At 36.8% G+C, this 20,404-nt stretch overlaps 2 protein-coding genes across 8 annotated transcripts in view; one reads left to right on the forward strand and one right to left on the reverse strand.

The window, feature by feature from the left end:
- The window catches only part of ARMC2 (armadillo repeat containing 2), a 222,192-nt gene that overhangs the window by 123,108 nt on the left and 78,680 nt on the right, over nt 1-20,404 (forward strand). For all 5 annotated transcript variants that reach the window (XR_006654184.3, XR_011650561.1, XR_006654182.3 and 2 more), the window contains one exon: nt 17,062-17,161. The gene's annotated coding sequence lies outside the window, so the exon portion shown is untranslated. The remainder of the gene's footprint in view (nt 1-17,061; nt 17,162-20,404) is intronic.
- SESN1 (sestrin 1) overlaps nt 1-20,404 on the reverse strand; it is a 108,561-nt gene that overhangs the window by 9,335 nt on the left and 78,822 nt on the right. The window contains exons 1-5 of one of the 3 annotated variants that reach the window (XM_053913730.2): nt 14,242-14,480; nt 6,327-6,392; nt 5,363-5,563; nt 4,554-4,736; nt 2,561-2,803 (exon numbers count right to left, since the gene is read on the reverse strand). In XM_053913730.2, the coding sequence (XP_053769705.1) occupies nt 2,561-2,803; nt 4,554-4,736; nt 5,363-5,563; nt 6,327-6,392; nt 14,242-14,349 (801 nt within the window). In that variant the 5' untranslated portion in view covers nt 14,350-14,480. Of the gene's footprint in view, nt 1-2,560; nt 2,804-4,553; nt 4,737-5,362; nt 5,564-6,326; nt 6,393-6,532; nt 8,224-14,241; nt 14,481-20,404 lie in introns of those variants that run through there. The other 2 variants (XM_024551791.3, XM_024551790.4) reach the window with 2 other exon arrangements.

Consider the following 20,404-nt stretch of genomic DNA (forward strand, 5'->3'; position numbering starts at 1 on the left):
TTAAGGATCCTAGCAACTGATATACTCTCCCTTAGATCCTCTCATAATCTCTAAGCTTTGGTAAGTGATCAATGGCCACATGTGGACCTATAACATGAACCCCACTAGCTCAAGAGGGTGAAAATGATGGTCTTGGGCCTTGTTAGCACAGCACATTGACCAACCTCGGGGAAATGATTTTCCTTCATGTGCTGATCTCATGGTAATGTAATTGCTACCTCTTATTTAGCAGCTGATAAATACCAAGTGCTGCAATAGGCCTTTTACCTCTTTATAAAGATATTTCTTTCTTTTCTTCTGATGTTCAATGATCTCTGAACTTTTTAGTGGCCTCCTGCCCCTCCAAAGGGTGCCCCACCTCTGCCTTTAACACCTCAAAAGTTTGGTGTTATTGACCTCAGACACCATTTTGCCGTCCACAATCCTGTGGCAGGTGGTCTTTTGGATGGTTTGCAAGGAGTGGCTGTTGTCCCAGGCATCAACAAGATCAAAATCCTCTCCTTCTTCCAGCTTCCAGCCTGACCTTGATGTTCAGCAGGGCCTCATTCTCCTGGGCCTGGCACTGCCCCTCTGCCCAGATCTGGGCCAGCTCTGACTCCAGGTGCAGCAGGATCCCACTGAGCTGTTCCATCTTCGTGGCATAGTGTGGCTCCATCTCCTTCAGGCTGTTCTTGAAACTGGCCTTCAGATTTCTCATGAGTCCAGGTCAGCCTCCAAGGAGTGGACCTTAAGTCTCAGCTCTGTGAGTATTCTCTCTGCAGCTCCTATCTCAGTGGTCTGTGAGGTGACCACTGTGGTGCTCTCTTCAATCTGCTAAGACCAGTACTCGTCTAGCTCATCTCAGTTCTTCTGAGCCAGTTTATCATACTGGGCCCGGATGTCCACCATGATCTTGCTGAGGTCCTGAGATTTCGGGACATCCAACTCCATCGTCAACCCAGAGTTGGCAATCTGTTTTGTAGACCATTTGCTTCCTCTTTGTGGTTCTTCTTCATGAAGAGCAGCTTCTCCTTGAGAGCCCCAATCTCTGTCTCCAGCTGCAGACGAGTGATATTGGTGTTATCAGTGACCTTTCAGAGCCCATTGATGTCATTCTCCACAGACTGGCTCATGACCACCTCTGACTCATACTTGACTCTGAAGTGAGCAAGATGGGCAATATCAATCCACAGAATGATGAGGGCACTGTCCACATTATTTGCAAAGATCTGAGCCCTCAGGTCCTTGACGGTCTTGAAATAATGGCCCCAGTCTCTGACTTGGGGTTCCTTCTTCTCCAGGTGTTCCTGGATTCTGCTCTCCAGTCCCTGATTATCAGCCTCTAGACTTCTCACCCTCTCCTGGTAGAAGGCCAGGTGGTCATGCAGGCATTGCATAGTCTCCTCACTCTGGATGCCCACTATGCTAGATCCCCAGCCATCCTTGCAGCCAGGACCCCAGATTCCCAGCTGCCCTGCATGCTGGTGGAGTGGGACATCAAGATCTAGGAGTCCGAGCCCCTAGCAACTGCATAGACACTGGCTGTGCTGCTGGCCGACTGGACCTGGTAGCTGGGCAACTGCATGGAGTCCAGGGTCCAGTAGTTTGTGGAGAAGCTGGAACAGGTGCTGAAGCTCATGTTCAGGGAGACAGACAAGAAGCCAAGACTCAGGTTGAAGCTGCCTAGAGATGTTTCATTTAAACATCACAATAATCTTGTGTTTGACCTTTAATTAGACATGAAAGAACAGAAGTACACAGAGGCTAGATAACTTGCCCACAGTCAAATTTATGTTAAAGGCAATTCAACCTGTCTAAATCTATTTCAAAGGAATAATACAACTGACAAAAATTTGTGAAAAGTATGCAGAAGGTTGTGATGCTGTTTCTCTGATTTCTCTTTAGAAAGATAAAATAAACCCTTGCACTCTCACTATTGCAAAAGAATGTAGAGGGAATTTTGACTCATTGTATACAAGAACTAAAATTCAACTTGTTCTGAGAAAATATAAAAGCCAGAGAAAAGAAGGAATAGAGGTGAAAGCATTTTAATAAAATTATACTTGCTTTTATATTTATTTGTATCAAGTTAAACATGAATAAGAATTTTAAAAGGAGAAACTTCTAGATCAAGAATAATTAAATCTTCTAGAAGATAAACAACTAAGAAGCCAGTCTCTTTTGTGCAAAAGGGAAGAAAGGGATGTGATTGGCATTAGGAAGTTATTGCCAACACATAGCCCTATTCTCAGCCTGCCCTACTCTCATTACAGTAGCCATTCAGTACTAGCTGGCTCTGATGGGGCATATTCTGGCGGCTCCTGATCCTAAAATTACTCAAGTGTAACCTCCTATAAGGTCTTATAATTGTGTATATCCATTAATATTAATCTGGTGCTGGACATCTGCAGACAGTCAATAAATACTTGCTGAATGAACAGATATAGTGACCAAATTAAAAAATAATGTAAGAGCGCCCTGGCTGGTGTGGATTGAGCACCAGCCTGTGAACTGAAAAAATAATATAAGAGCAATTATTGTGATTAGTCTTATGAAATCCTGTAACAAATAAGATACTTACCAAAACATTTCCTGCTGAGTTGACCTGATTCTCTTCTACACTGTGATTGCCATTTGTAATGTCACAGATGCAGTAGTTACTGACAGAAGGAGGTCTGAATGTGTGGCCACCATCACAATGAATTTCTGGACTGATTCCACAGCCAAATGTGAACGAGGCAAGAGAATGATAGTGTGTGAGTAGAACTACTGCATGTACCAGTTCTGCAAGGGACCAGCTGTGCTCTTCAGCTTTTAAAAGTTGCTTAGGGAAGAAAAATGAGGAGATATTTTTATACTGGGGCATGGTGTTGGTGAAAGTATATAGTTCATCTTGGCATTTAATCTATTGAAAACAAACTAGTCATTATACAAAACCTTACATAAAATAATATTTTGAAACACTTAGAACCCAGAATTTGCTAACTTTTATGAACATGTTTTCACCAATAGAGCTTACATAATCTTGTAATGACACATTATCATTTTTGATTTTTTGAAATCCTGATTTAAAAATATAACAATGCATTTTGCAGTAAAAGCATATTAAAAGCAGTTGCCATATTTCACATATTAGATTATGAATTAACTATGTTCTTCAAAGTTTCAAACCAAATATAATTTGTGTTTAAAGGGGAAGCTACTGTATAAAATATGCCTATGTGTGGAAATTTTTTTTATTATCAGGCCTCCTCAAGGAATTTTTAAGACAGTGGTCTGAACAACTTGACTCTGAATATTCCTAAATCAAATTGTATTTTTAAAATTATGACCAAGGTAAAGTCTACAATTCTTCAAAGTCTTATAATCTGTGTCCCTTCTGCTTCATTCTCTATTCTATAATCTTGTATAATTTTTCATTACTAGATAATATAATAGGTATTGTATTAATCATATTCAAATCTTGTATTTTCTTGATGTTTCAATTATGTAACGTTATCTAAAATATTCTATAAAACAGGTAAGACCAAAAAGACGTATTTTCAAGAATTTCTCTTGCGTGGTAGACACTTTTTGAGAATGTCAACCTACTTTTATTCTATTATCTTTTTTTAAATAGAACCAGAAGGAAGTAGTTTAAGATGGTATTTTTAAAGGATATAGAACAAGAGGCCACTTCACAGCTATCAGAATGGCTAAAATCCAAAACACTGATAACACCAAACGCTGACAAGGATATAGAGCAACAGGAATGCTCATTAACTGCTGGTGGGAGTGCAAACTGGTATAGCCACTTTGGAAGACGGTTTCTTACAAAGCTAAACATAGGCCTACCATACAACCCAGCAATCATGTACCTAGTTATTTACCCAACTGAGTTTAAAACTTAGGTCCACCAAAAAAACCTGCACATGAATGTCTGTAGCAGCTTTATTCATAACTGACTCAAACTAGAAGTAACCAAGATGTCCTTCAATAGATGAATAAATAAACAGTTTAATGCAGCCTTAATGATACACACATACATTAAACCATTTTTTCATCAATAAAAATGAGGTATCAAGACATTTAAAGATATGTAGGAACCGAAAATACATACTGAGAAGTATAAGATGCCAGTCTGAAAAAGTTATATACTGTATGATTCCAAGTATATGTCATTCTAGAAAAGGCAAAACTATAGAGACAGTAAAAAGATCAGCTGGAGTAGTTTAGAGGGAAGGGGAAAGAAATGAATGGGATTTTCAGAGCAATGAAACTGTTCTGTATGATACTGTTATGGTGGATACATGAGATGCATTTGTGAAAATCCATAAAACTATACAACTCAAAGAATGAACTTTAATGGAAACAATAGACTTTAGTTAATAGTAACATAATAATACTGATTCGTCAGTTATAAAAAAATGTATCATACTAATAATGCTAGTTATTAATAATAGAAGTTGAGTGTGTACATGGGAGGGGGAGGCTAAGAGGGTAGAATATGGGAAATGCCATTTTTTATAAACCTAAAACTGCTCTAAAAATAGTCTATTAAAAAAATTTAATGGCTCTCTAGATATACTACTTACCTCAATGTGTTCTTTGGTAATAAGCCAAGGTCTATGGGCTAACAATTTGTTAAGTTCTCCTAAATTTTGTAGTTTTTGAGGAGCATTCTCTAAACCATTAAGCCACTTGGGGTCCCCACCAACATGAAGGAAATCATTTACATGGAGGTTCACTAAGTAGGAGCACTGATGTCTTGCTGCAGCCTTAAGAGAAAACAAAAAGATTATTCTAACTACAATAAAATCTTGAATAACAAATCCTTTTTCTTTACATTGTGCAAAACGGCTAATTAAATTTTTGATTAGCATGTTTTCAAATTTTCCTAAACTACAGAAATGAAGTTTTCATATAAAGTTTTAAAATTCATACACCATAGAAAGCACCTCAGAAATATTTTAAGAAAATATTTGATAAAAGTATTAGCACATTAGAAACTTTATTTATATACAACTTTCAGAACCTCAGATTAAGAAGAAACCTTAATTAAGGTGCCAACCATAAAATAATGGGATATTTACAAATTGAATAGGAGTAGCACCACTTATATAACGTGAACTATTTATATTAGTGAAATAGATATTGTGTTCTACTTTATTCTCTTATTTACTATTATTCTCTTATTATTCTCAAAAGTATGTAAATACATGCTTCTTTTTCTTTTATACTTGAGAGTACACTTATTTATAAGGAGGAAAAACAGACACTACCTAACAGAAACCCAGGTAGAAGTCACAATGTAAGTATTTATCTCTGTTTTTAAAGCATTAATCATCTCTTAAAAAGATTAATAAAGCAACCAGGCAGAATTTTTCACTAAACATTCACAAACCATTATTCCAATGTAGTGCCGGTAATATAGGGGTAATGGCCCATCCATTTGCAGTAGATAGTGTTGAGTTTTTAAGAAACTTTCCAGATACTGTGGGTGAAAAACCATCACTAATGTAATGTTATCCAAACGACCCAAAGCAGCAAAAGAATCTGCAAATAAAGCATGCATCTGTGCGTCTTCACTCCCAACCTGAAGAATCTATATAAAAGAGGAAAACCATGGTTAATAAATTATAAATCAGCATTAAAGAAAATATGCATGCACTGCATTCTGTGTCGTCTAGAAGCAGATTAAATTTGTCTTGAGAGAACAGAAAGGTTATAAATCTACAAATTTAACTCAACTGGGAGCAGATAGGAGAATAAACAGTCACATATTATGTAGAAGGGAATAAACAACAAAGGCTAAACATTAAAGGCCATCTAGATAGCCTGCTTGCAGACTTGGCCAGAATCCAGATAAGCAAATTCAGATGATTAAACTTGCAGAGCTTGCAAACAGATACTAAAGCCTTTCCTTATAACAATGCCTACTCTCAATTTAAGGAGAACCAAAATCGACTAAAGCAAACAATCTGTAAACAAAGTATACGAGTATTTACATACTTAAAATTAAAGATCCAATCAAGCACTGATGCCAACCCGTGGAGATGGTTAAGACCAAGTAACTCAGCTATGGGCACACCTAAATAACATCTAAATATAATCAGACGGATTATCATTGGTCAAAACAAGCCCTGCCTTCCCTTGATTAAATACGGGTGTTAGAAATACTAGAAATCAACACGACTACAACAGCTTTCTAATCCCACAGACTCACTGCCAAAGCACGATGATTAATTGTGATCAACTCTGCATAAAACATGTTGTTCACTAACAGTTATTCAGATGCCAAGATGTAGGTCAAGAAAGCTTTCCCTTAAAAACACACAGTTCACTATTTACTTTCACAAACAGCGTACCTCCTTTTCTGGGATAAATCTGCTTGGTCCGTGTCCTAGTGGTCGAGGAATTCTAATTCCAAGTTCCTAGAAAAGAAAATTACACCATCTCAGGCCTCCAGCAGTAAACAACATGAACTGAGGCTGCAGGAATGAGGGGGAAAACAAGCAGTCGAACAGAGACACGCTTGTTTTGGTGGTTTGTTTTCATGGCCATATATACATACCAACTCCTCTGTTTGCATCATAGCTGACAACAGCTTACAATAAGACTCTGACTAAAAACAATGAAACCTGTTTCACTTAAACCAGAGTTTTGCATAAAGTACTTGGCAAAATGTCTAGAACAGAAAGTTCAGCACATAGCAGCCAACCCTGTGGATTGTCAGTGATACAAAATCAGCCCAATGTGTTTGTACATCCAAAATACAACCAACCAAAATATCAATTTCAGTGCATCTTGTCAGGAAATGAAAAAGCAGTAACTTCTACCTAGATGTGATACTAATTATACTTCTTTCAGTTTAAGACTCCTATAATTAACAGTTCATGATAATAACAGAAATATTATAAAAAATAGAAAGTTGTTTAAGTCTACAAAAGAGAAAGTATTCTAGGACATGTTTTTCTCTGTGGTTGAAAAAACAATTTTAGAGAAATTAGCTTTGTTATGAGCCTTAAATTAAGTTTTTTTTTAATTTGCAAGATGCCATCAACCCTGCTCATATTTTAGGGAAGTTCAAGTAATTGAGAAATAAATGGTTTTGTGCTTTTTGACATAGTGTATCTAGAATTTTAGAATCAAGAATTCTAAATCTTATGTGACTGTGTAGTATGAATAGCAAAACCCAAAAATCTACTCTTAAGACTTCCATTTCCCCCCCAATACAGTGTGCTTATAGAAACAAAATCAAAATAATTCAACCATATATTTTTTGAGGCTAGTCAACCTGGCATCTTAAAAATTCTTAGCGTTTTAAGATTAACCCTTTCTTAGATATGAATTATATACAAAATTACATACAAATAGCATTTCTTCCCTCTCAATATGGCTTCAAAAGTTCTTCATGATATAAACCAGATGCTTTCCTTTTAAAGAAAAAAAAGGGGGGGTGGATAAAGAAGGACATGTGGCAGCAATTCAAGAAATTTGGTACAAGTGAATGAAAACTTTTTGAGCAGAATGGAGTTTTAAAAGTTAAGCAAGCAGGACAAAATTGAAGAGAATCTTTATTAGGAGAATTCAGGATTCAGATTCAAAGTAAGGTATATTTGACAAATGAATCTATAATACATATATATGTATTATAATACATATATAATATTATTCAAATAATCTTGTATTGGAGGTCAGTGATTTCTTAATCTGGTTATTCCACACTTATACTGAAGACAGTAATGTTCTAACAACCATACACTTCATTAGAGGAGGCACTCAATTCACTAGACTGACTATGGATGTGTCTTAATTTTAATATCTTACAATAAATGTAAGAAAAAAATCACATTCCTGCTATTCAATATATAATCTTGGTATAACTGCAGCCATTTATATAAAATGATGACTCTATTAGCCTTTTTAACTGCTGAATTTCTGATCTAATTACATACAGTTCAAACAAGATATACTGGGCAAAACTTCGAGGCTAAAATCAGTATTTACCCCTTCTCATTCCTTTACTATCTTATTTAAACAAAATGCATTTGAAGAAGATACCCACTTCAAGAGTTTATTATTCTTTTAAATTAAGAGACATTATTCTTGGGACTTAAGTATATAAAAAGGTAGCATGTCAAATGGGGCAGATTGTTTAACAAATGATCTTGAGACACTCAGAAAAATATGAAGTTGGAGTTCTAAATCATACTTTACTTCACAATAAATCAGAGCTATGTATTTTTTAAAAAAACCAATGCAGTAGAACAAAACACGCATGAAATGAATAGGCCAAAGAATATCTCAAAATCCAAGTCATAAAATATAAGATTGATAAATTTGATGGCAAAAATACTTTCACATGGGAAAAATAAGCATACAAAGTCAAAAGCAAACAGAAAATGGAGAAACATATTTGCAATTCATATATCAAAGGGCTAATTTTTAAAAATACATAAAGACTCCTACAAATCTATAAGAAAAACCCCAATAACCTGATAGAAAAATGAACAAAGAACACAGGCAATTCAAAGAAAAGGAAATACAAATGGCTAAAAAAAAACCCCCAAAAGTTACAATGAAACAACTGCAACTTAATTACACTAAGATACCATTTTTCACCTAAAAGATAGCTTAAAATCAGAAAGTTTGATAACAGGCTGTGGAGAGGGCATGGAGAAAATATCACTCATTGCTTATACAATTCTGATGGAAGTATTTTGAAGTGTGGGGAAAAAAAGATCAAGAAATATATAAGGAGTATAAATGACTACAACTTCTAGGGAGGGCAATTTGCAGTAATGATCAAAATAAATAAGTCACATACCTTTTGAATCAACAATTCCATCCTAAACATTAACTTATAGTCATATAGGTTACATATGTGAAATGTTATATGTAAAAGGACAATCACTGTAACACTGTTTTAATAGAACAAGATATAAAACAACCTAAGTGCTCATCAACAGAGGACTGTTTAAATACAGTTTAGTATGACCATAGACTGAACAGCAATTTTCAATATTTTTCATCTCATGGCACACATAAACTAAATACTAAAATTCTGCGGCACACCAAAAAATATATATTTTTTGCTACTGTAACAAAAAAAATAGGTATAATTTGGATTCATTCATACCTGATGGCTATCGTTGTGTTGACTGTTGTCTAGTATCTGACAATCTAAGGGAAAAGAGGTCAGTGCCTGTGACTAAATACTCAGGTACTGCATGTTTTAAACATTCTTGTGGCACACCAGTGGGCCTCTGGCACACAGGTTGAAAATCAATAGATTAGAAGAACATGCAGTCACTACAAAATGAGGTGGTTCCATAAAGGTTGGCTTTAAGAGATCTCTAAGATATATTATATGGGGGCAAAAAAAGCAAAGTGCATAATATGTATAATTATGTTACTCTTTGTAAGGAGAGGGAAAAAAAACTTGCCAATTCCATTTCTAGGACATTATTCTACAAATACATTAGCAGTATATAGATAGCATATATAAAGTTTTTAATAAGACCAGATTGATTACACATAAGCCTCAAACATATAGGTTGAATTATATTATTTTTGTTTTTTGTACCAAATATATAGTTTATATAGCAAACTATTATAAAACAATAGTTTTACAAGACAGTTAATCAATGCTTCAGAAACAGAATGTTTTCCTACAGGTATGACAAGGATCTTTCCCAATGGTCCTATGTAATTCTCATTCCTACAGCTGTAGGGATCTAGTCCATTCCTACAGCTGTAGGGATCTAGTGGCCATATCCGTATCACTGTCTCCCTCTTCCTTGCCTTCATCGGACAAATTCTTTCTTCCTGTTCCTTTACAAATACATTCTTTTATTTTAAAGATTTTATTTATTTATGTTTAGAGAGGGGAAAGGAGGGAGAAAGAGAGGGAGAAAGACATCAATGTGTGGTTGCCTCTTGCGCACCCCCTACTGAGGACCTGGTCCCACAACCCAGGCACGTTCCCTGACTGGGAATCAAACCGCTGACCCTTTGGTTCACAGGCCAGCATCCAATCCACTGAGCCACACCAGCCAGGGCTACAAATACATTCTTTTTTTTTTTTTTAAATTTTTACTGTTATTTAATTACAGTTGTCTGCCTTTTCTCCCCATTAGAAATACATTCTTTTTAAAGTGAAAACCGATGAGTTTTAAAACAGGATGTTAAGGAAAACCAAATATTTTTGGAAATGGATTATAGATACCCTATGCTAATAACCTCTTAGTATAAGATCACATTCATTCCTTGAGGAGGTGCCAGCCTAGCAAGAAAGCTGAATCTATAAAAAAGAACAGAAGAATAGAAAAACTGGGGCGGGGGTGGGGGAGGAATAAAAAGGAGTTTCTGACATGATTTCATGTTTTACTGAAGGCTAGTTCTAAGTAAGATAGAATTTTACCCAGCTCACCCTTAAGCTACCAGGGTCAATTTCCTACCAAGTTGGAGAGGTTGTGAGATGTTTGTGCCATTCTGTAAAAGCAGAAAGGGAAATGATAGGGGAGAAGAGAGGAAGTGAAAGAAAAGTTGGGGGAGGGGGAGGAGATGGACAGATTTTTAAAGAGCAAGTATTTTCAAAAAGAAAGGGTCAATATCAAGATTAATATAATGAAGAATATAGCAACTGCTGTTCTAGACCTCACATAACTTGTTGTCCTATATTTGGAGGCAGGATTCAAAAGATGTCCTTTTTCTCTCTCTTAGTTAATAGGGTAGGTATATGAGAAGGATACAAGAACATGATATGATCTTTTTTTTTACTTAATCTCATGCCCAAGAGAGACAAAGGGTTGACCTGGGGTGCTCTTGATGAGCCATGAGATTGCATCTCAATTTATCCTAGTCCAGGTACTAGCAGGAAGCAGATCACTGATTTCATCTAGCCTCTCATTACACACAAATTAAGTTCTAACTTCTGGGGAAAGCAAGCAGGTGACAATTACCTTGAAAACAGCCAAGAAGTCTGGTTCTAGAGGTAGTGTTTTTTGAGCCTTAGATTTTTTGATACCTTAAAGGTCCTTTTAGTTACCACTGTTATTATACATAATATGTATACTATTATACAATAGTATTCTTGGTTTCTAAAAGATTAAAAGTTTCAATTTTCTGAAAAACTTACTTTTAAAACACTGCTTTTGCTAGTCACAGGACAAATTAGTTAGTATCCTATTTTCTATCAGGTGTTTATCAAAAAAAAAGGCACTGAAGGTTTTCAGTGGGGTTATCATAAGCCAAACTAAGTAGATTTCATAACTTCCTAAAGTTTACTTCAATATGTATCTGTAAGCAACGGAATTATAGACTATGATCAAATTTTGACCAATCTAGATTCTAGGAAGCAGAACTGACAACAAAAGGTAGCCTTTCTGAAAAGCAGATGTAGATGCTAATCACAGCATAAATGTCATTGGCTCTTGGTGAAGGTGTGGCTGGAAAATACTAACATGGAAACTAACAGTCCTCTATCCAACAATCCTCCTAATCAGCATTTTTGAAAGAGATAGCAACAGCCTCCACCATCAGAACATTGCTGCAAATCTCTGACATAGTATCATTATTGTATAATACTAACACATTAACTTTCACAGTATGAAAATTCTTAGCCAATGTTGACAGTGCCACAGAAAGACTATGTAACTCACTGTATGTATTACTGTATCAAAGTACTGTTCTAATGAGATTTTAGACATCTGTTAAACATATATTTATGATCTATATAAATATCTGTAAGTGAAAGAATGAACAATTTGCCACAAATGCAAAATGAAAGCATTTGTTGGCTTATGGCATCTACCCACTTGCAAAACTACTTAAAAAATAAAAATACTCAAAACATTTGAATCATATTTTTCTCACTGCAGTTGGTACATTTGAAAGCTGTATAGATGTCTTAATACTGATAACTACAACACTGATAGTAATTAGAATATGTGCTTTTTGAAGCATTTCAACAAGGCAATGATATACTGTGTAAAACTGAAAGTTCCCATCCCACTCCCCCTTAAGGAGAATCATTACCTATAGCTGGGTGCTAGCCTTTTGACACTCAAAAATTTTATATAGAAATAAAGAAATCTAACAAAAAAAACTATGGGACACTTACACAATGGAATTCTACGAAGCAGAGAGAAAGAAGGAGCTTATACCCTTTGCAACAGCATGGATGGAAATGGGGAGCATTATGCTAAGTAAAATAAGCCAGACGGTGAGGAACAAATACCATATGATCTCACCTTTAACTGGAACATAATCAACAGAAGAAAAAAGCAAACAAAATATAACCAGAGACATTAAGTTAAGAATAATCTAACAATAGTCAGGGGGGAGTGGGGAGGGGACAGTGAGGAGAGGGGATTACAGGAACTACTATAAAGGACACATGGACCAAATCAAGGGGGAGGGTGGAGGTAGGGGAGGGAGGTGGGTTTGGCTGGGGTGGGGTGGAGGGATGGGGAGAAAATGCAGACAACTGAAATTGAATAACAATAAAAAAAATTTTTAAAAGAAAGAAATCTAGAAGTGTTATAAAGAAATAGTCCTACTATAACAAAATATACCAGTGTTGCTTTTAAAATTGTCATTAACTCTACTAGGGAATTTAGAAAGTTCAGGAGCCTCATTTTTTAGTATCTAGTCTTTTATGAAACTGTATTCTAGAAAAACAAACACTCACTTACTTCAAAGTACAATACTAGATTTGTAAGACTTAGGTCCTAAGTGTGCCCTATATTTTAGTCAGGAGTTTCATTCCAGTAAAGTGTTAATATAAAAGCATTATGGAAGTTTACTATTTGAAAGAGTTAGTTCTTTTGTAAAGCAAATTGTTTTCCTATAAAGCATGGCTTCCCAATTTATCTTCTCACATCTTAGATGTGTTAAAAAATGAAATACAACTATACAAAGCTTCCTGGTTCCCTGAGCACATTCCCAAGGGCACAATCCCATGCGTAATCAATGTGCAAGCTAAAATGTATCTCTTTATCTTCCAGTTTATATGGCTATATTTAGAGAGTCTAGACCTGGGCAAGAAGGGATTCTGCAACACAAATATAACCAGCAATAACAAATGTATTCAGGCACAATATTTGGGGTTCACTTCTTAAAATGAGAAAAGATCTGTATGGCAAGCAGAAACTGTAAATGCTATTTCAACATCTTCACAGTGTTTTCCCTGTGGTCACGTTTCCAAAGCAAGTTATGAGAGATTTTTTTAAAGGTTGCTGTATTAATTGCAAACAAGGAGCATATTATATATCCATGAGTGTTAAAATCTTGAAAAAGTATTTGCTGTTATACAACCTTCAAGACAAACTGTCTTCATTTAAGTTTCTGTGAATATACAAGTATTCTTATAAAGTATATTCCATTTAAAATACTGTGAATGCTAAAACTGAGCCATTTTAGTGGGCAAAGCTTCAGAGAAATTACTTCGTATTTAGACTTCTTGAACTAAGGCAATGCAGCATTCTGATTTCAAATTTTAATGACTATTTCTCAACTTTGGTCCTTGTTACTTTCTGAATCAAAGCCTTTAAAGGTTCAAAATTTAAAGTTATATTAGTAACACTCAAACGGTTCCCTATTTGCAACTACTTAGTAAAAATACAAAATGTTACAGTAGCTCTTTCTGAAGGCTAATTCAGTTACAAAAGGGAAGGTAATAAACAAGAGAAAATGTGCATAACGTCACAGAGCTGGCAGGACATACCTATTCTAGGCAACAGCATCTTTTAACGGACTCAAATGTGGGTTTTTTTTTTTTATTTTTCTCTTTTTAAAGAAGGAGGCAAAGGAGGTGAGGGTCACTGACTGATCTGGTTTGACAAGACTGAGGAGGAGAGAGAAATCCACAGTCTGTTCTACCGTGAGACTAGAGCTTTGTGAGGTTTCTGACTTGTGCAGACCTGTTCAGAAGGCAACATTATTTACGTTTTGGAGCCTTCCATTTAAGTGACCGAGACAGCTGTTTCCTCTAGCCTCAGCAGTTTCTGCTCAGGGACTCGCGGTGGAAAGCGTCTCCCCACCCATCCATCACAGGCCGCCCCTCCACCTGAGCGGACGCCGGCCAGCGGGAGATGCCTCTGCTGGGCAGTTGCTTCGGGAGGCTCCCTCCTAGAGGGGCATTCTCCGAAGCTGTCAGGGTGAGAAGGTGAGGAGGCGGCACGACCACCAGGCAGCCCAGGCAGCTGGGCCGGGTACCAACCTCCCGCCCGGCCCCTCCCCCGGGGCGCCCGCCCGGCTGGCCCCTCGCCCGGGTACCTCTTCCTGGTCGCGGCCCCCTCCGCACTGCTTGCAGCCCAGCAGCTCCGAGACGGCCAGTGAGGCTGTGTGTGCCTCCTCCGCGTCTGCAGCGGTGGCCAAGCGCATGTCCGGTGCGGAGACCGCTGCGGTCTCGGAGGGTGGCAGCCTCTGTGGCTTGGAGGAGGATGGAGCTGAGCGACCAGCTGGGTTTTGGGCTTTAGCGCCTCAGAACGAACAGCCGGGGCTGAGCAGCTCGGAGAGGGGTGGGGCGAACAAACAAACTGCACTGCCAGCCCTACTGTCACTCCGCCGGCTCGGAGGCGCGCGCACCAATAAGGAACAGCTTCGCCGGGGCCCCGCCCACCGCCGGCTCGGAGGCCGCGCGCACCAATCCCGCATCGCCCGGGTCCCGCCCTTGGTGCGGAGGGGCGGGCGTTGGAGGGCGGTTCTGACGCGCGGACCAGGCGAAAAACAACCTCCAGAGGCCCAGCTCCCTAAAACAGCTGATTCTCAGGTCCAGAACAGGCTCTGTCGGTTGGGAGGTGAGCATGCTCTGCAGCGCTAGCCCTCTAGGGCTTCATAGAAAGGCGATTGTATCCCTGTCCCCTTCCCCCCACCCCTAGTACTAGCAGCAGAGAGCCTGCATTCTCTCCACCCGCTCGGGTCCATTCACCCAGCCTCTAGGTCCTAGAGCCCAGGGAGCAACCAACTTACCACCAGGAGGAATCAAGTTCGTTTTACATTTAATAAACTATTGAAATTTCCCTTCTTCCTTCCCAAACGACGCAGAATGGGCCGCAGGATGCAGGAACATGGCCTGCCTATATTCAATGTAAAATTGTTTTTGGTAAGCTACATAGAAACTATAAATATCACTCTCTTACAAAGATAAGCTTTGGTAGCAGATCTCTGAATTTTCTTTTTTCAAGTATATTCGAAGGATTTAAAATTCCCTCATAAGTGCCTTGGGTTCTAAAGAAAGAATTTCTCTCTGAAATCTGATAAGGAACTTGAGAAAATATAGGTTATAAAGGACCACAAATAAGTGACATTGCTGGATCCAGAATGCAAATCTCTCAAATCCTGTGTCAACACTATTTCCTTACATGGCTCCATTAACTTTTTAAAAATCAGCTCCTAAATTAGATCTTTTTGCATGTTTGACCTTGTGTTTTCAAAAGCTTCCGTGCTCAGGTTAAAAAAAAAAAAAGCTGAAACATTCTCACAGAAAGAAACAAGTGGAGTTTAAATCAAATTCTGACAGGCACTGGAACCAGGACTTGAAAATAAGTTTCAGTCTTAGAATTGAAGTTACAATGTCTCAGATAAGACTAAGTTACTCTTTTTGCTCAAACTCATATTTTAAAAGTAGCAAGTAAAAAATGTTACTTTTTATTTATCTTTCCAGATAAAAATGTTTGTTCTCACACACTACTTTTGTAAATTGTTAAAACATCCAAAATATTTTTACTGGTCAAGAAAAGCAATTTTGGGCTAATAAAATGGAAGAAAAGTCTATAGAGGCTTCCAAGCTCTCTCCCTGAGTATAGCCACAACAACAAACGTTATAATCAAATGCCCACTCAGCCACAAATAGGCAAGAATGACAATGACAACAACAACATGTAAATCATCCTATTTGCTGCAATACAATGTACCCTCCAAGATAAACCGATTGTAGATGAATATTGGAAACAAATGGTCTTGTTGTATGGGGTCATGAGCTATAAAGCCAGTTAGATAATGAAGGAAATATGTGAAAAATGATAGCTGGTTCTAGAAAAGTTCGTCTGTGATTTTATTTTCTGGAAGGAATCAAATACTACGGTTAGTTATCCAGTATGGTGTAACCTTGTTTGTGACATTAAAATTATGTCATTTGCAACATGGAGAATGCTTACCTTTCTATTTTTTTTTAATGAGAGGCAATGGAGAAGCATGCATTTATTTAACCCCCAAATGGTTTAAAATAATTAAATGCAGGTGAAAACTGCAAACTGTTTACATATAAGTAGTGTTTGGTACTTAGTGCTTAATAATACTTATTGAAGAACCATACATTGTATAGGAAGCTCCAATCAAGATTCTTTTTTAAAAAAGAAAGTTTCAGCTTATTTCAGAGCTGCCTTAAATAAAAAGAAAAAAAAATTAACATATTCTAATTCAATGATTTACTAAGGGCCTTCTAGCCATTAAATGACAAGATTCTTTTATAGTGGCTATAAAGACTGACTTAAGTTCTTCAAAAAAATGCTAATTTCTGCTCTTTTTGATACAGCACTACTATGAATTCATCTATTCTCCAACATAAGGAGGAGAAAAAGGTTGCCTCCAAATAAATCTATAGTAGCCAAGAATTCCAACAAATGTATCAACTTAAAAATACTACTGTATAAATTTCACTTCTGGAAATGTTTTGTTCCAAATCATTCAATAAAAAGTTTGTCTTTTTCAAAGATTTCCCTTCTTGAGTAGTCCAGATGTCCTGATGGTGCTTCTCTAACTATCCCTAAGTGCTAGGCATGTGACAGGCACACAGTAAACATCTGCTGAAAAGATGAACATCCTGGGTACAGAACAGTAACTGAAAAGAATTATGCTTTTGATATTTACCAGAGGTTATCAATATAGGCCAGCAGCTATTTTATAAAATCTATTTAAACATTTCAAAATTTTATTTTTTTCTAAGAAGAATTCTGACATGTTCTTCAAGATGTAATATTCTAAAATACTTCCTTTCCTCTAACAATGTTTTGATAAACATAGCTGTACCAAAGTGAGGTTTCTGCATATGTCATTAGCAGTAATGGTCTCAACTCTTAACCTTCTCAAATACAGGCTGATATACCCACAGAAACGCAGAATGGTGTTAAATGCCTTAATCTGAGCAGAGAACTATGAAGCATTGGAGAGTCCAGATTTGGAGTGTTGGCTCAAGGTAGGCTTCTTGAAAGAAATAACATCTGAGCTGGGGCTTTGGGAATTGGAAGAGAGGCCTTAGCAAGAATGTTGTATGTGTGGGCAGGGGGACGAGGGGGCAGGGCATGGAGTAAGACAGAGTTCTAAGCAAAAAAACCCCAGCACATGCAAAGGCCCAGAGGTGGGGAAGTGAGAGTGATCCATTAGGGAAGCAGAATAAAGGAAGTTCATTCCCTCTGGAGCAGAGGGTTTTGAGAGTAATGGATGGAATTTAAGTAAAAGATAAACAGTGAGGGGAGACCTTGTTAAAGAGTTAAGGAAAATAAATTTCATTCTTAAGAGTACTGAGGGGTTATTCAAGTGACATCAGATTTGCATTTCAGCAAAGGTTTAGAAAAATATATTGGAAAGGGCAAAACTGGAGGTAGGAAGGTGAGTTAAGAATTGTTGAGACAATTTTGGCAAGGCAAGAGGGTGGTCTAAAGAACATTGGGAATGAAGCAAAGGATAAGAAAGAATGAAGGTGGATTTTGTTTCTTCAGCATAAGTTTCTAGAGAAAGGAAATCATGCCTCATTCTCGTTTTTGAAATTTAGGAGATAAGTCTCAAATTATCTGCTCTCCTGAACAAGTGGCTTCCTCTATTGTTTTGATTTGGAAAAATATAGCCAATTCATGGAAAAAGAATACATATGTTTTAGTAGAAAAAATTTTTACTAATCAGGCCAAAAGTCATAATCATGCTTTCATGGACCACATTTTAAACCTTAAATTGTCCCATTAACCCAAGTAATTACTTTAAAGTACTATAGAGTTATAGATCTATTTATTAGAGTAGGAATTATGTTTAATAATTGATTAGAAAACACAAATAGCAATTATTTTCAGCCATTAAACCAAAGAGCTTTAAGAGTGGGAGATTAGTTTATGTGGTTTAAGCATTCATGAAAAATGCCCTATTGTCATTTAAATATTTCATTAGAATGAATGCTGGTTTATAAGATTACTTCTGCTTACTAATTTTGTCAAGATATTTCTCCTCTAGCTGGTATCTTCCTGTTTTTGTATATAGTTTGTCTGCTAAGCACTTTTTTCCTCTCAATACCATGTTTTGGGTACATTGAGATCCTTTTAGCACTGAACTTCAATTTTACATTGTTCTTATTTGTCCTCTACTTTTTTCACTTCTACAATGTAAGTTTTAGAATTATATGACTTATAAGGGAGCAAGAATGTTGACACATCTTTCTATCCTTCTCTCCTTTAAGATTTCTTTTTTTACTTACTTATTTTTTCTTAGGATTTCTTCTTTTATTTATTTTTAATTCAGGTATAATTGACAAACAACATTATATTGGGTTGGCCAAAAGTTCATTTGGTTTTTTCCATATTATGGCTGTAGTAGAGCTTAATTATCTTTAACTTCATTTGGAAGAATTTCATTAGATTGTATTGTGACAGCTGTCATATCACCATGCATTTAAAAAATAACTTATCAAAATTGGTGAATCCTTGTGTAGCCATTTTGATATTAAGATAGAAGAAAATATGCAATATTTTTGGCATATCATGCTTTATTATTTCAAGAAAGGTAAGAATGCAACTGAAACTCAAAAAAAGATTTGTGCAGTGTATGGAGAAGGTGCTGTGACTGATTGAACGTGTCAAAACTGGTTTGTGAAGTTGCTGGAGATTTCTCTCTGGACCATGCTCCACAGTCAGGTAGACCAGTTGAAGTTGATTGTGATTAAATCGAGACGTTAATTGAGAACAATGTTATACCACGTGGGAGAGAGCCGACATACTCAAAATACCCAAATCAATAAAGTTATTGGTGAAAATGAAAAATGTGCCTTTTAGTTTATGGAAAAAATTAAATGGACTTTTTGGCCAATCCAATGTTAGCTTCAGGTATATAACATGATTCAATATTTGTATATATTGTAAAATGATCACCATAAATAAATATAGTTAACATCTGTCACCATACATAGTTTTTTTTTTCTTGTGATGAGAACTTCTAAGATTTACTCTATTAGCATAGGGTTTTTTCTTTTAGAGATGCAGTTTTTAAATCTTTACATAGGCTTTCAGAAATACAAGCCATCCATCACCCATATTGTAAATAAGCAGTTTTCTAAACAGTGTCAGTGGTTGTAAATTAGAAAATCACTTTCCCCCAAGAGTAAGTGTGTTCAGTCATGGTCAGGTTTTCCAGGCTAATGGTAACAAGACCAGTAACTTATGATTTCCTACATATCAGACAGTAAGCACACACCTATAAGGCAGATAGGTAAATTCATAAAGTATGGGTAACTTGTCTAAGGTTATAAAAGTAGTAAAATGCAGCCTGAGATTACAACAAGATCTGTCTGAATCCAAAACAGCAGAAGCTGGGCTGTTTCTTTTAATGAATATTTTCAAAATTTTGAAAACTATGCATTAGCCTAAGTTCTTGACTTGAGGACAAGCCAAGAGGACAGGAGGAAAAAAAAACTTAGCTTTCTTGTTTATACTCAGGGTGAGATCTGGTAGGTTAAAAAAAAAAAAAAGATGGAAATCATGGAATAAGTGGTCTTGGTCTTAGAGAGCTTCTCTTCTTTATTTCTCTATCCTTGTCACCCTTTTGTGTCTCTTCCCAGGCGTTGGTGACTTTATGCTACCCAAAGCTTCTTCAATAAGGAACACACCTGAGTCTACCCAACCTCTTAAATGCTCCTCACATTATCCCAATTCCTCTTAGAATAACTGATACGTGTTAAAAAGAAAACAGGACTCTTTTAACTAACACTGGTTATTGTCTGAAGGCTGATATCTCATACTAATTTATTTAGTCTGTCTCAGTAGAATATAAACTCCATTAAATCAGAATGTTTGTCTTTTGTTCACTGCTGTATCTCTATTGCCCTAATGCCAGCACACAGTGCTGAATGAATGAACTCTGCAGAGATGTTTCCATTAAAAAAAAAAAGCCTAATTCAATGAAAGTTTAATAATGAATTTCAGGTTCAATATTCAGTTTATAAAAGATGTGGGCCATCTACACAAACATTTTTGAAGCCTTTGGGACCACTATATAAGCAGGCAGGCTCTCATGGGAATCAGATTGGGCTTAGGTTCAATTCTGCTGAGCAGCTTCTATTTTTCATAGTCTCTCCCCATCTTCTTGGGAACCCACAGACACTCCCGAGGTTCTTTAACTTTTTCTGTGCCTGCTCTCTTTCACAACACCAAGACAGCAGCTATATAGGTCAGACACTGCC

Source organism: Desmodus rotundus, chromosome 11 (assembly GCF_022682495.2).
Source record: "Desmodus rotundus isolate HL8 chromosome 11, HLdesRot8A.1, whole genome shotgun sequence".
NCBI lineage: Eukaryota > Metazoa > Chordata > Mammalia > Chiroptera > Phyllostomidae > Desmodus > Desmodus rotundus.